The sequence below is a fragment of the Sus scrofa genome, chromosome 11 (assembly GCF_000003025.6).
Source record: "Sus scrofa isolate TJ Tabasco breed Duroc chromosome 11, Sscrofa11.1, whole genome shotgun sequence".
Taxonomy (NCBI): domain Eukaryota; kingdom Metazoa; phylum Chordata; class Mammalia; order Artiodactyla; family Suidae; genus Sus; species Sus scrofa.
The window spans coordinates 11,384,923-11,400,658 of record NC_010453.5 but is presented as its reverse complement, the minus strand read 5'-3'; the positions used below and the strand labels follow the sequence as shown (position 1 = coordinate 11,400,658).

Sequence of the window (15,736 nt, the reverse complement as noted above, 5' to 3'; positions counted from 1 at the left end):
GTATTCTGTTTTCTCGCATGTTGGTCTGTATACAGCGACTGAGGGATATAACTCGTCTGGGTGTTCTCACTTCACCGACATGGGAACTAGTCCGCCTATAATCAATACTTCAGTTCCCTGGGCACCTTTCCTAGAGGAAAACTTTTGACCCCCGCCATGACTGTACTCTTGTCTTGCCTAGCTTGCTCATCCCATTGACTTTTCACCTTTAGCGTATCGTTGGACTGACCACACACACAACACAACTTCTTGTTAGTGTCAGGTCCACTGTAACTTGTCAGTTCACTTCTCCCCATATCTGTTCTCCAAACAACAGAGGCACAAATGCAAAGGCCAACTCTAGTCTCCTCTGTTGCCAATTGATCTTGGCTGTTTCAAAATGGAATAGAAACTAAATCAAAGTTTTCTAATGAAGACATGGATCATTTGAATCTCGACTGACATTTGCTTACAGTAAGAAAACTAAGAATAACAACAAAAAAATCCTTATGCTTTTATGTCATTGAGAAATAAGAAACAGGTGGAAATACAACACAGAATTATAGAAAAAATACCAATAAAAGATTATACCAGAAAATAGGGTACATTTCTCTCTCTTTTGTAAAAATACAAACAACTATTAAGTGTTTTATGAACTACTACTTAACCAAAGTTAAAATAATCATGCCTAGAAGAAAGGTATGTTTAAAGTTGTTCTCAGAGAAAAAGTAGTTTCAACACATAGACATACGCAGACACATCTTAAGCATAGTTAAAAATGTAATTCAAATAAAATTTATGATGACTAATTTTGAAATATATTTCCTTTTACTTGAAATCTAGCTCTTATTAAATGGGACTTGTTTATTTTAGTTTTATGTAAATAACTTTTTATTCACCACCAATGTCTGCAGTTAAAAGCCTGTAACAGCAATACTATCTTAAGATCTATACAATTAATTTTGTAAAAGCACAGATATTTTTTATCTCATTTGTTTTCAAAATTCAGCGTGTTTAACAATTTACTACATGTAATAAAATGAATAATAAAGTAGTAAGAAAAAGGTATAGATTAGGCACTACATGAAAAATTGTAGAGAGAACTTCTGTTTTCCAGCAGTTTCCAGGGTTTCTTGGTTTAAAATTAAATTAGAAAAAAATTAAATCAGAACCTCAACTCTAATAAAAAAAGTTTCTTATAGTTTTGGAAGTTGCTGTCTTTTTAACACTATTTTAAAATTACTTTTTATTTAAAAAAAAATTTAGGCCACGCCTGTGGCATGTGGTGGTCTCCAGGACAAGGATCCATGCTGGCAACAGCAGTGACCAGAGCCACACCAGTGATGATGCCAGATCCTTAACGGCCGGGCCACCAGGGAACTGCTTCATGCAGTTTTTGCCAAATCAAAGACATGAAACAAATTCAAGCAAACCAAAACTTATTGGTTTAAATATTAAATAATATTTGTTAAAGAGGATATTCAAGTTTGGGCCATATAATCACTAAAGAATTACACGTGGATGCAATATGCTTCTCTGCTTCAAAACCTAAGAAACGCAAGGTTTATATTTGTCCCTATTTTAAAGAACAAAATAAAAAGACTGGAATCTTGTGAATCACAGGTTAAATTCAGTGCTAAACAAGAATACATTCTGGCTTGTTATGAATATTCACTAATTATATCCTATATGATTCCAAAAGAGTAATAAAGGCTTATTTTAGGCAAATGATTAATTTATTTCAAAAGATCACTCAAATACTGTAATTTAGAAGTATTTCTTATTTTTTTATAGTTCAATCCATATTTTAATAATTTAAAATCCAATTATTATTGCCAAGATTATTATAGGCAATTTTACATCCCATTAACCTTGCTTTGTTTTAATTACAAAGATCCTTTGTTAGATTCCTTTAAATGATCTAGTTTATAATTTCAGCCTGTCCTAGGGAGTACTTTAATTCAGCTGCACATTCATCAACTGTTTTTGTCCTGTTAATTGCAGACAACTGCACAATTACTTTCTCCAGCTATGATTGATGAATTATATTCAAGAGTATAGCTGCTAAGTAGGATAAACATTTATAACAATTTCCACTTAAAGATTTTTATCTTCATTCCCACAAGGACAAATTAGACTAACAACCAAGAAAAAAATATTTTTTTTATGTTTCATTTTATACCATTAGAGAAAGTTAAGAAAAGTGCTGTATGTATGTCCAAACAAATGGGATAAAAGTGCATGCATGAAAAGAATCTAATTTGTGCCCGGAATATAGTTAGCATCAACAAACAGAAGCCAGATAAACAGAGTAATATGTTTTTAATGTAACGACATACTATCTAACTACGCTATTTTTTTTATCTGAAACTCCCAGCAAACTTATGAAAGAGAAAGGTCTAAATTGAAAGGAAATGGACCAAACTAAACATAGGAGTTAGTAAAGTTCTGAATATATATTACATGTAATAACAACAACAAAAAACCCTTCCACTTTTTTGAGTCTATATATTACCATCACTGTAATATATGTCATCTATTACTTTCAACCTTCCAAGAAACTAGGCAAGATGTGAAACAACGTCAGAGGTAGCTTATGTTATATGCCTAGAGTCTAACAGTTTATCAACAGATCTAGTATTTGAACTTGGTACAAATAATATACATAACCTACATAGGCATTATGGAAACAGACATAAAACTATACTAAAATAAACAGGCACTACAAACACTGCGGTATGGAAAGTACAAACCAGGGGGAAATAGAAGGCGGTATACGAACAGAGGAAAGCACCTGAAACAGATTAGAAGTGGAGAGAGTTGGTGCTCAGTGGAAGAGATTATTTTTCACTCAAGGAAGAGAAACGAATGTCTTAAAGCAATGCCCATCTTCTTTTTTGTTGTGGGCTGGGGAGAGAAACACTAGAATATCAAAGACAGCAGCCCCAGTCAGGCCCCCCAAACCCTGGCAAGTCCTCCACGTTTCCTTAGTCATTTCTTTCCCCCATTTCTCTACCATGGATATTTTCAGTATTTTCTATTCTTCTCAAATATGACACTCACCTCCCCAAATTTCCCTCATTCTTACAAAAATGGCCCTACCTGCCATGTGACACACAAAATTGAAGGCATTGTAAAACAAAAACAAAATTTAAAATACTCTGAATACTGTCACCAATTTAATTGCCTTTATCTCTTCTCAATGTTCTTCCACAAAAGGCTAATCCCTGCCCCCCCAGTCTTATCCCTCTCAGAGACTTCACTCTTTTTTTTTTTTTTTTTGCTTTTTAGGGCAGCACCTGTGGCATACGGAGGTTTCCAGGCTAGGGGCCATTTGGAGCTACACTCTGCCAGCCTACACCACAGCAATGTCAGCTCTGAGCCCAGTCTGCAACCAACACCACAGCTCACAGCAATGCCTGATCCTTGACCCACACTGAGTGAGGCCCAGGATCAAACCTGCAACCTCATAGTTCCTAGTCGGATTCGTTTCCACTGAGCCATGACGGGAACTCTGAGACTTTACTCTTTTAACTGAATAGACACTTTTCTTCTTTCTTTCCCACCATACTGGCTTTTTCCATCAGCATTTTAAATTATTCAAGTACTTCCTTTTAGAAGATATCCCTAAATCCCTCTCAAATTAAAAACCCCATTCACCTCCTGTAACCACCCTTTCCCCTTCTTGGGCAAACTTATAGCCGTGTGTACTGAACTAGCCATACTCAACTCCCATGACTCCTCACCTGGAAACAGCCTAGCTACTGTTAATAGCTAAATCCCCACTTTCTCAAAGTCACCTCTCTCAATTACCTGCCCCCACCCTCTACTTGCCTTTTGGCACATTTATGACATTAGTAATTACTTAATCTAAGGCTGTTGCCCCCACCGGACTGAAAGCTCTATTAGAGCAGGGCCTCAGTCTATACCTGCCATCTTTCGCACACAGGTATTCATCACTCTAAGGCTAAGTGAAATCAACATGACCATCTTGTTACTGAATCCAGCGGTACCTTTAATCCTGACTTAAAAATCCTCTCGTCGACTATTCATTCTTCCTCAAACATTCTGCTCAACATTCTTTTCTTCATTCCTTCATAAATATTTGTGATTGTGAACTACGTGCTGGGCATCATCCCAGGAACCCGGGATAAACCAGCGAATAAGACAGGAGTTCTTAAGGGAAGGGCATTTTAGTGGGGAAGACGTGTAAACAAAGGTGATATTTTGAGAGGATGTTATTAAATGCTAAAATAGAGTCCTATAACGGAAGTGTGACAAGTCAGTAAGACGGTCGGGGGAGCCTCTCTGAGAGTGTGACACTGAAGCTGATGCCTGAACGATGGGAAGGTGTGGGGAAAGATTTCCTGGCAGAAAGAGGAGTGAGCCTGACCGGGGGTCCTCCACTCACTCTACACACGCTCCGTGGGCATCACCTCTGTATCCTCGTGCCCCATTTATTGCATGCAAGCTGAGGACTCCTGAATCTAAATCTCAATTCCACTTGTCTCTTTGGAGCTGGCCACCCAAATTCTAAGATGCCAGCTTAACATTTCCACTTGGAAATTTCACAGAATTTTGGTAACCAAAAGTAAAGGCATCTCTCACCCAAGCCATGCCTTTCCTTCTGCCTTGTGCTAAGTAAGCGATACTCATACTATAAAACCATGCAGCTAGAAATTAGTTACCTTTGATTCCTTCTTTTCCTTCTTAACATCCAATCTAGCAGCAATTCTACAGGTTTAATTTCCAAAAGATACTTTGACTTTGTCCACTTCCTCCATCCTCGTAGCCACTATTATTTGGTCTAGGACACCCTCCGCTTCCACGAGAGTACTGAAACTTCAGACTAGTATCTCTGGTCCAGTCCCCAGGCCCTGAAATCCATTTGCCACTGCAGTTTACGCCAAACCTTATCAAGTGCAGCCCTGCACTCTTAGCACAGCTGACACACCCCTTTCATGGCATGACTCTTGCCTCTCTGGCTGGCACACAATACGCACTGAAACAGCTGCTGGCTGACAGAGAAGAACTCTCCAGCCACACGCTGCACTCTCTCTGCCTCCAGGCTTTCGCATGACACTATTCCGCAGCCCAGAATTTTATTCCTCTGTTTTTTCTCTTTCACCTAGCTATGTCCAAGGCATTGCTCACTTCCTGACTAAGAAGGCATTCTATTTGGATATATTTTGGGAGGGTGGAGGGGACCTCCTGCTTTCTTTTTCATAGACTAATATTAAGCGCAAACATGAACAGAAGATACAGTTACTTCCCAGATGCTCTCCTCCCCCAACTCATCCTCCTCCCCCATTACCACCATCCCCCATCAGAGTGGTTACATTTGTTACAAATGAGGAGAATCTACCTTAATGCACAGCAGTATCATCCAAAGTGCATCATTTACATTCGGATTCACTCTTGGGGTTGCACATTACAAGGGTTTAGACAAATGTAAAATGGCATATATCCACTATTACAGTATCATACAGTGCAGATTCTATTTATTGCCCTAAACATCTTCTATGCTCTGCCTGATTATCCCTCCTTCCCCTGATGCCTGGCAACCACTGATCTTTTTTACTGTGTCCATAGTTTTGCCTTTCCCAGAATGTCATATAGTTAGACTCACACAGTAGCCTTTTCAGATTGGCTTCTTCCATCTAGTGACATGAAAGTAAAGTTCCTCCATGCCTTTTCATGGCTTGAAAGCTCATCTCCTTTCGGCAGTGGTTAATAAATATTCCACTGTCTGCATGCATCACGTAAATAAGTGGGTATTTATTTATCCATTCCCTCACTAAAGGGTATTTTGGTTGCCTGCAAGTTTTGGAAATTATGAATAAAATGGTTATAAACATCCATATGGAGGTTTGTGTGTGAACATAAGTTTCTAACTCCTTTGGGGAGATGCCAAGGAGTACGACTACTGTATCATGTGCTAAGACTTTGTTTACTTTTACAAAGAACTGCCAACCTGTCTTCCAAAGTGGCCGTACCATTCTGCATTCCTACCAGCAATGAATGAGAGTTCTTGTTCCACGTCCTATCCAGCATTTCATGTAGCCAATGTCCTGGATTTTGGCCATTCTAAAAGGTGTGTGATAGTATCTCATTGTTGTTTTAATTTACTTTTTCCTGATGATATATGATGTGGAATATCTTTTCTTATACTTATTTTCTATTTGTATATCTTTTTCAGTTAGAAGTTTATTAAGGTCTTTGGTCCATTTTCTAACCAGGTTGTTTGTTTTCTTATCATGGAATTTTAAGACTCCTTTGTATATTTTAAAGAATAGTCCTTCATCAGATATACCTTTCATAAGTATTTTCTCCCAGTCTCTGGCTGTCTTCTCATTCTCTTCATAATGTCTTCTGTAGAGAAGTTTTTTTATTCTAAAGAAATTCAGCTCATTAATTCTTTCTTTCACAGATCATACCTTTGGTTATGAAAGGTTATAAATGAAAAGTCATGACCAAACACACGGTAATCTAGACTTTCTCCTTTGTTATCTTCTAAGAGAGTCATAGTTTTTTGTTTTACATTTAGGTCTGTGAGCCACATCGAGTGAATTTTCATGAAGAATATAAGGTCTGCGTCTGAATTTATTTTTGTGCGTGTGGATGTCCAGTTGTTCCAGCACCATTTGTTGAGAAGATTATCTTAGTTTCATTGGTTTTGCTTGGATACATTCTTTGAAAACCCTGATATCCTCACCAACTGGGGAATGCACCCCTCCAGACTAGGCTAAATGCCCTGCCCTGCATTACCACCTATAACACCTCTATCACAGCACACTTGAATTATTGTATGTGCCAGTCTAATGCTTGTCTTTCCCCCAAAATTTAAAACCAAGTTTGTCTCATTCATCTCTCTATTCCCAGATCTTATAATAATGTTTGGTATGTAGTAGGTGTTGAATAGACATATGCTATATTAATGCATACATGAGATATTCTTATATATTTATAGCTAGCCATATTTCAAAATGTGTTCCCAAATCATCTTTATTGGAGGAACTATTGGTGTAAAAAAATGGAAATACAAATTTAGAAAGGCATAAAGAACATTATTAGCATTTTTAAGGTTTTTGTGAATAATTTTTTTTATTTGACCAATATTTTTTTATATTTTTATTTTTTAATAGTTATTTCCCCAATACAATTTTTTCTACTATTTTTAAAAAAATTATAACTACTTACTATAATTCCAATTCCTTTTCTAAAACAAAACAAAATAAACCCCAAACACTAATGAACAAAAAAAAAGTTTCAAAAGCTAAAAATGTTTACTAGCGGAATTTTCACTTTTCTAAGAAAATAACTATAATCTTAATTACAAATGCTGGAGGTTCAATTGGCTAACTCTTCGAAGTTACTGATAATAACAGTTTTCATTTTTTTACTTCACAGTTGAGATAAATTAGCACAGCTACCATAGGTGTGCAACGAGAGATTTCAATAACTGATATGACAATGGGAAGCCTGGGCAAAAAATGTTTTTTTTGTTTTTTCATTGCCTGAAGATGGATAATAATTACTAACAATTCTTATCACAATAAAGTTTTATAAGAACTAGACTGTACTACTATTTTTTAAATAATTATTTATATTATAAAAGAAAAATAATATTTCCCTGCATCTTTTACTTGACAGTGAAAAATACAAAATTTATTTTAATAGAGTTGTAGTATTATGACTATAAATAATTTAATCATGAATTATCTAAATGAGAAATACACAGTTAAGATGAATTGTTATAAAAACAGAGGCTGCTTCTCATAAAACATTGATAGAAAAAAATTAAATTGCATTTAACTGTTAAATGGATTTTTATAGCATATACAAACTAATTTTCAAGGAATTTCTTACAAAATATTCTTCCATGACTCCTCCCTTGATGAAGAGAAGTTTTTTATACAGTAACATTATTTCCCTACCGATTTAATTAAATCTGGTTCTGAATAAGAAATAGATTATGCCAAATCTTCTGTCATTATTTTCCAAAGAATGGACGATATCATAGAAAAAACTCAAGTTGTAAAGGATGCAAGTCTTTGGGTGATAAAAGCTGTATGTGGCAAAATGGCAACAGTTACATCCGTCTTAATGTATCCATTTCCAATAACGTATTGGGAAATTCATGGCAGACAAGTTTATCATAAGTGATGAATGCAACAGTGGGTTCAACCATGATCTTTACCGCAGAATCATTTTAACAATCGTATAAGTAAATTCTTAACCAGATCCTTATAGTTGCTATGTTTTTATTTAACTTCCCTCACATTTTTAGTTGGATACCAGATAGCATGACATGTTCAAATAAAACTATTTCACATGAACTGAGGTGGGCTGAGGGAGTAAACACTGAACATGGCTCTGGAAACAGATGGAGGAGCAGATGGGACTACAGACTGGGTTCACTTGATCTGTGTAAAACAACTTTACTGCTTGGTAAGACATGGCTCAGATCCCACAAAAATCTTATAAAGCTTGTCCCTTTATTTTATACCTGCTCTCAAATAAATACGTTTTAACATTTTAAACTTTGTTCCTTTAAAGTTTACGTACCTGTGCGATAAATTATTTAACTAAAATATATCTTCTTACAAATTTTCGGAACAGATGGTAGGAAAAAGAAGTCACCCAGTGGACGAAAATGTATGCTGACTAGTTTTCCAAAAATTGTAAAATTAATTACCTTCCTTCATTGATGAGTTCAATAAATGCAAGTCCTGCATTCTTCTGAATAGAATTTTGCCATTCCTAAAGGAGAAAGCAAAGCAGGTGTAAGAAAAATGAGTACGTAGACCGGAAGTAACACCTGGTTTAAGGACCATGTTGATGCTAATACTTCCACGTGACATTATTTCCAAATCTTTTTAAAAGTTTGTTTTTTTTTTAGGGCTGCACCGCTGGCATATGGAGGTTCCCAGGTTAGGGGTCCAGTTGGAGCTGTAACCTCTGGCCTACACCACAGCCACAGCAACGCCAGATCTGAGCCACATCCATGACCTACACCACAGCTCATGGCCACACCAGATCCTCAATCCACTGAGCGAGGCCAGGGATCGAACCCACAACCCCATGGTTCCTAGTTGGATTCGTTTCTGCTGCGCCATGATGGGAACTCCAAAAGGTTTTAAACAAATGTTATTTTACAAGAAATTTAATTTTAAAAAGCTGCCCTGTGTTATATAGTTAAGAAGGTGCTTATGAATTTCCAGTAAATTCCAGGCTTGATACAGACTGAGACAGAAAGTGAGATCACAGGGTTGAGAGCTCTCAGCCCAAAGCTTCCTTCCAGAAGAGACCAAATGATTAGTAATGGAACTGGACAAGGACTAGAAAACTAGAAACACTTGGGATCAAAAAACTCTACTTTCTAGTATAGAGACTTTTCATTATGACTGTAAAATAAAAATTAGAAAGATAAACAACATATTTTGATTGATTTGGAAATGAAATATTCTATGGACATGTGCAGTCCAAATGACTGGAAACTACACAGAAAATATTACAAATTAATCCTTTTGAAATTTCTAAAAAAGATAAAAACTCAATATTAAAACTATACACAGATGTAATCTCTTTGATGATTTAGATTAGAATGTATTTGTGAATCTGACAGTTCCAGTTTCATCATTATAAATGATTGTTATATAACGTTTCACATTAGGAAAATATATTGCTTACTTTACACTCTTCCTATGGTGTATGTACAATATGCTTTAAATAGTTTTTGGCTCTTTATTTTAGTGATTTCAATGTTTCGGTCTTTTTAATATAGCTGGTAAAGCCTTGCAATAGTACTATAAATAAATACTTGCCTAATACATTTTTATTAAAAATTCCTATTGATCACTCATGCCACTCATCTGTAGACTACTTCCATGGTTTTCTTTTTCTCTTCTTTTCTTTTGTTCTTTTTCTTTTTTTTTTTTTTTTTTTTTTTTTTTTTTTTGGTCTTTTGAAGGCCACATCTGGGGCATATGGAAGTTCCCAGGCTAGGGGTGGAACTGGAGCTGCAGCTACCAGCCTAAGCCAGTGTTACAGCAATGCCAGATCCCAGCCGCGTCTGCAACCTACACCACAGCTCACGGCAACGCTGGATCCTTAAGCCACTGAGCGAGGCCAGGGATTGAACCCATGTCCTCGTGGATCCTAGTTGGGACCATTACCACTGAGCCACAGCAGGAACGCCCATGATTTTCTACTAACAAGATATGGCCACAAATTCAGCTTTACCAAACATCTCCATGCCAACCCTTCACTCTTCTGATCACATTCCCTTTTAAAGCTCTGCACACATGCTGAGAATAAATGTGGTCCTCCAAGTAGGAATTCAGTCAAATATTCTCTGTTCTAGGTAAATTTGTGAAGAATCATAGAAGTGCAAATCATGAATCTACATTTTCCCAGGAGAGAGAATCAACAACTTGGCAAAAGGAATGCAATAGTCTGGGGCAGCAGTAATGATCTTATAAAGGCCTAAATGACTCTTTCTGTTTTTAGAAAGGTCATTGTGTTTGAACTACCATTACCTTTACTAAAATTTGTCCAAATGACAAGATCTTTATTGCATTTTACAGAGCTTATTAAAATGTCCAAATACTTTCTGCGGAAATCAATTACAGGCAACATTTCCCCCACATTTTCAAAATGATTTACAACCATCCTTACATATTTTGCATATTCCCATTATTTATCCTATATTTATTTAAACCCAATATCCCACAAAATGCAAAGATGTCTCTGGAATACTTGACATTTATTGTGATACTAGCTTAAAGAGAAAACTGATTCTTATGTAACAAGAACCACTCTGAAGAACAGATTCTTATAGACAACCCCTTAAATATTAATTTTTCATGATACTGTTTGTACACCAAGGACCTTTCATAACTTTATTTATTTATTCATTTATTTTTGTCTTTTCAGGGCCGCACCCATGACATTCGAGGGATCAAATGGGAGCTGCAGCTGCCGGACATGTCACAGCCCGTAGCAATGCTGGACACGAGCCACTTCTGCAACCTACACCACAGCTCATGCAACACTGGATCCTTAAACCACTGAGTGAGGCCAGGGATCAAACCCGCATCCTCATGGATATTAGTCAGGTTCATTAACGACTGAGTCACGATGGGAACTCCTATAACTTTTAATATGGGTAGGATTTTCAAGAACATATTTCCCAAGCACATAATCAGATATGACATATGCATCCAAAATTACACCGTATCTAAACTATCATAGAGTTACATGTTTTAAAAACTCTGTTTAGAAGTTCCCATTGTGGCGCAGTGGAAACGAATCCAACTAGGAACCATGAGGTTGTGGGTTCAATCCCTGGCCTTGCTCAATGGGTTAAGGATCTCGTGTTGCCACAGCTGTGGTGTAGGTCACAGATGTAACTCGGATCCCACGTCGCTGTGGCTGTGGTGTAGGACGGCAGCTGTAGCTCCAATTTGACCCCTAGCCTGGGAACCTCCATATTGCCATAGGCTGCAGGTATGGTCCTAACACACACACACACACACACACACACACACACACACACACACACACCAACAAACAAAAAACCTCTGTTCTAAACAAACACAAAAATCTGTGGAGGTGCCTTCAGCCCATGAGATGCTAATTTGTAATAGTTGATAAAGGAACCCTAGAAATAAGTGTGAGCTAAGATACAAATAATAGGGGTTAAAGAAAGAGAAAGCCAATGAAAATGTATGACTGTAAGACTTCATTCAAAAAATTAAAGTTTTAGAAAAGAAACTTGTAATTTTTTTTTGTGGCCATGCCTGTGGCATGTAGAAATTCCTGGGCCAGGGACTGAACCAATGCCATAGCAGTGACCCAAGCTGCTGCAGTGACAATGATGGATCCTTAACCTGCTGCACCACAAGAGAACTGTATGTAATTTTTGAGCAAGAGGAAATAGTAGCAAACTATTTTACATAGCCTTCTAGAAGAGAGACAATAGGCACCTAAACCAGGATTTGGAATAGGGAAATGGAAAGTAAGAGACTCTGGAAAGAGGAGATCCAGAATTGGATGAGACACTGGATTTAAGGATTAAAGTGGAAGAGCAGATTCAAATAAGGTTACTAAGTTATTTTATTTTGTTTTATTTTTACTTTATTTTGCTTTTTAGGGCTGCACCCTTGGCATATGGAGATTCCAAGGCTGGGGGTCGAATCAGAGCTACAGCTGCCGGCCTACACCACAGCCACAGCAACGCCAGATCCGAACCACCTCTGCGACCTACACCACAGCTCAAGGCAATGCCAGATCCTTAACCTACTGAGTGAGGCTAGGGATCGAACCCACAACCTCATGGTTTCTAGTCGGATTTGTTTCCACTGTGTCATGATAGGAACTCCTACTAAGTTTTTAATACGGATGACAGGGAGAATGGTAATATTATGAAAATACTGAAGAAGACAGGTACACATTTGGGAAAAAATAATAAGGTTGCCTTCAGTTTATGTCTGCTGATTTAGAGTGATGGTGGTATACATAAGGGGAGTGCAGAATCTGGAATTATTTACATGGACATATTAACTGAGGCACAGCATTAGGCAAAAGTCTCCAAAGAGGAATAAACAAAGGGATCAAAACACCTAGGCTAATTTTGGGGGACCATTTACATTTTTAAGATTAGAAAGAGAAGCAGGAGTTCCCGTCGTGGCGCAGTGGTTAACGAATCCGACTTGGAACCATGAGGTTGCGGGTTCGGTCCCTGCCCTTGCTCAGTGGGTTAACGATCCGGCGTTGCCCTGAGCTGTGGTGTAGGTTGCAGACGCGGCTCGGATCCCGCGTTGCTGTGGCTCTCGCGTAGGCCGGTGGCTACAGCTCCTAGCCTGGGAACCTCCATATGCCGCGGGAGCGGCCCAAGAAATAGCAACAACAACAAAAGACAAAAAAAAAAAAAAGAAAGAAAGAGAAGCAGTTGAAAGGGACAAGAAGAGACACAGCAAAATTTAAGGACTGATGCAAAATATTTTAACATTATTCAAAAAAATATAATCCATGCATATACATTGGCTCAGGAAAAAAAATACAAGATCCTTTCATCATTATTATCATTTTATTTTTATTTAAAAAATTTTAAATTTTTAAATTTTTTTTTTTTTTTTGTCTTTTTGTTGTTGTTGTTGTTGCTATTTCTTGGGCCGCTCCCGCGGCATATGGAGGTTCCCAGGCTAGGGGTTGAATCGGAGCTGTAGCCACCAGCCTACGCCAGAGCCACAGCAACGCGGGATCCGAGCCGCGTCTGCAACCTACACCACAGCTCACAGCATCGCCGGATCGTTAACCCACTGAGCAAGGGCAGGGACCGAACCCGCAACCTCATGGTTCCTAGTCGGATTCGTTAACCACTGCGCCACGACGGGAACTCCTAAATTTTTAAATTTTTTTTTTGTCTTTTTAGGCCATACATGTGGCATATGGAGGTTCCGAGGCTAGGGGTCGAATGGGAACTGTAGTTGCCAGTCTACACCACAGCCATAGCAATGCGGGATCTGAGCATATGGTGTCTGTGACCTACACCATAGCTCATGGCAATGCTGGATCCTTGACCCACTGAGCAAGGCCAGGGATTGAACCCGTATCCTCATGGCTATTAGTAAGGTTCATTAACTACCGAGCCATGGCAGGAACTCCCTTCTTTCTATTTTTTTTTTTTTTTTTTTGTCTTTTTGTCATTTCTTGGGCCACTCCTGTGGCATATGGAGGTTCCCAGGCTAGGGACTGAATCAGAGCTGTAGCTGTGGGCCTACGCCAGAGCCACAGCAATGCGGGATCCGAGCCGCGTCTGCAACCTACACCACAGCTCACGGCAACGCCGGATCGTCAACCCACTAAGCAAGGGCAGGGATCGAACCCGCAATCTCATGGTTCCTAGTCGGATTTGTTAACCACTGAGCCACAACGGGAACTCCCCTTCTTTCTATTTTTAATGATTAAGAAGTTAAAATTTTATTGTATGCGAATTATAAAATTAAAATATAATAAACTACAATATACAAAACACAAAAACAACTACAAAAAGCAAAATGATGTCATTGTAAGGGAGGGTAGGGAAAGCTCTGGTGTGGCAGTTGGCCCCAGAGCCAGTGGCTGGCACTAGAGCTGGTGCTGGCTTCAGCTGCAGAACTGGCTCGGGAGCTGGTGCCTCAGTTGGCTCGAACTCTGAAAAGACCGTCTCTGATGCTAGTGCTGGCTGTGGTGCTGAATTTGGCCCTAAGTGTGTTGCTGGCCCTAGCTTGCTCTCCGGAGCTGGCTCAGATAGTAGTGCTAGAACTGGTCATGAACTGGCTCCAGTTCTGGGACTGACTCTAACTCCAGCGCTGGTGCCAGGCCTACTCTGAGAACTGCCAATGGAGATGACTCTAGATCTGGAGCTGATATCAGCTCTACAGATGAAGCCAGAGCTGGCACTAGGTTAGGGCTGGTACAAGAGCTGGTGCTCGAGCTGGCTTGAGCTCTACAGTTGGACCTATTTTTATCCCAGAGCCAGTGCAGAAGCTGGCTCTAGCCCAGAGGTGCTGCTAGGACTGGTTCTGGAATCTGCTCTAGCTTTGGAGCTGCTCCTGGAGCTGGCACTATGGTTAATGATGGAACTACCTCTATCTCTGGAGCTGGCTCTAGTTATATAGCTGATTCTAAGGCTGATTCTAATTCTAGAACTGGTACTGTCTTTAGCCGTGGAGCTGGAAAAAGTCCCAGAGTTTTATGTAGTTCTAGACCTTATGCTAGAACTGGCCCTAGCTCTATAGGTGCTGGAGCAGGTGCTAGGGCTGGCATGTGAGCTGGTGCCTGCGCTACTAATATGCTTTGAAAGACAGTGCATAGTTGTGGCATCCAACATGAATGACACAGGTAGAAAAGGGAGACTAGGAGCAGCAATGAAAAAATACAACAAAAGGGAACCTGAAAAATGAGACAGTGAAGCAACTGAGAAAAAAAATTGCAAATATATGCAAAGTTTAGATATGCAAAGATATTGCAGACATAACAAAGGCTTAAAAATAACATTGAAAACATCTGTCATAAAACAGAACAAAAAGATAAAGAGATGCAACAAAAAGAAGAGAGATAAAGAAAAAAGGAAATTGGAAGGTCTTCTGCTGAAAGGCCAATATCCACGGAGAAGCTGTAGAAAGAGTGGCTAGGGAACATGAAAGAGAGGAAATTATCAAAGACAGTTATTTTTTTTTTCTCCAGAAATTAAATATACGACCAAACACCCCCAGGAAGGCACATCATCATAAAATTTTAGAACATCAGGGCAAAGGAAAATTTTAGAACATCAGGGCTAACAAGAAAAAAAAAAGGTTTACACAAGGTATCGAGATTCAGAATGACACTATTTTTCCCCATGGCAAAACTAGAAGATAGGAGAAAATAATGCCTTCAAAATCAAGAGGAATACAAAACTCAGAACACCATTTCTAGCCAAACTATCCATAAAATATGAAGTCAGAAGAGTTACATTTTCAGACATAAACATTTGCTTTTCAGTCACTGTCTTTCAAGACCCTGATGATGGTGTGCTCTGCCAAAATGAGGTGAGACAAGGTTATGCTGTGACAGCCCTCAAATTTCGGGGGCTTAAAGAACAAATGCCTATTTTGTGCTCCAGCTCCAGGTCCTTCACCTGTGTTCTGCTCTGCTTCACCGTCACCCTCACTTTGGGAGCGAGACTGACAATGTAACCACTGTCTGGAACGCTACAGGCAACCACGGT

At 38.7% G+C, this 15,736-nt stretch overlaps 1 protein-coding gene across 16 annotated transcripts in view; it reads right to left on the bottom strand.

Annotated features, from left to right (window-relative positions):
- Positions 1-15,736, bottom strand: part of NBEA (neurobeachin) — a 637,779-nt gene that overhangs the window by 322,201 nt on the left and 299,842 nt on the right. For all 16 annotated transcript variants that reach the window (XM_021065194.1, XM_021065195.1, XM_021065200.1 and 13 more), the window contains one exon: positions 8,678-8,742. In XM_021065194.1, the coding sequence (XP_020920853.1) occupies positions 8,678-8,742 (65 nt within the window). The remainder of the gene's footprint in view (positions 1-8,677; positions 8,743-15,736) is intronic.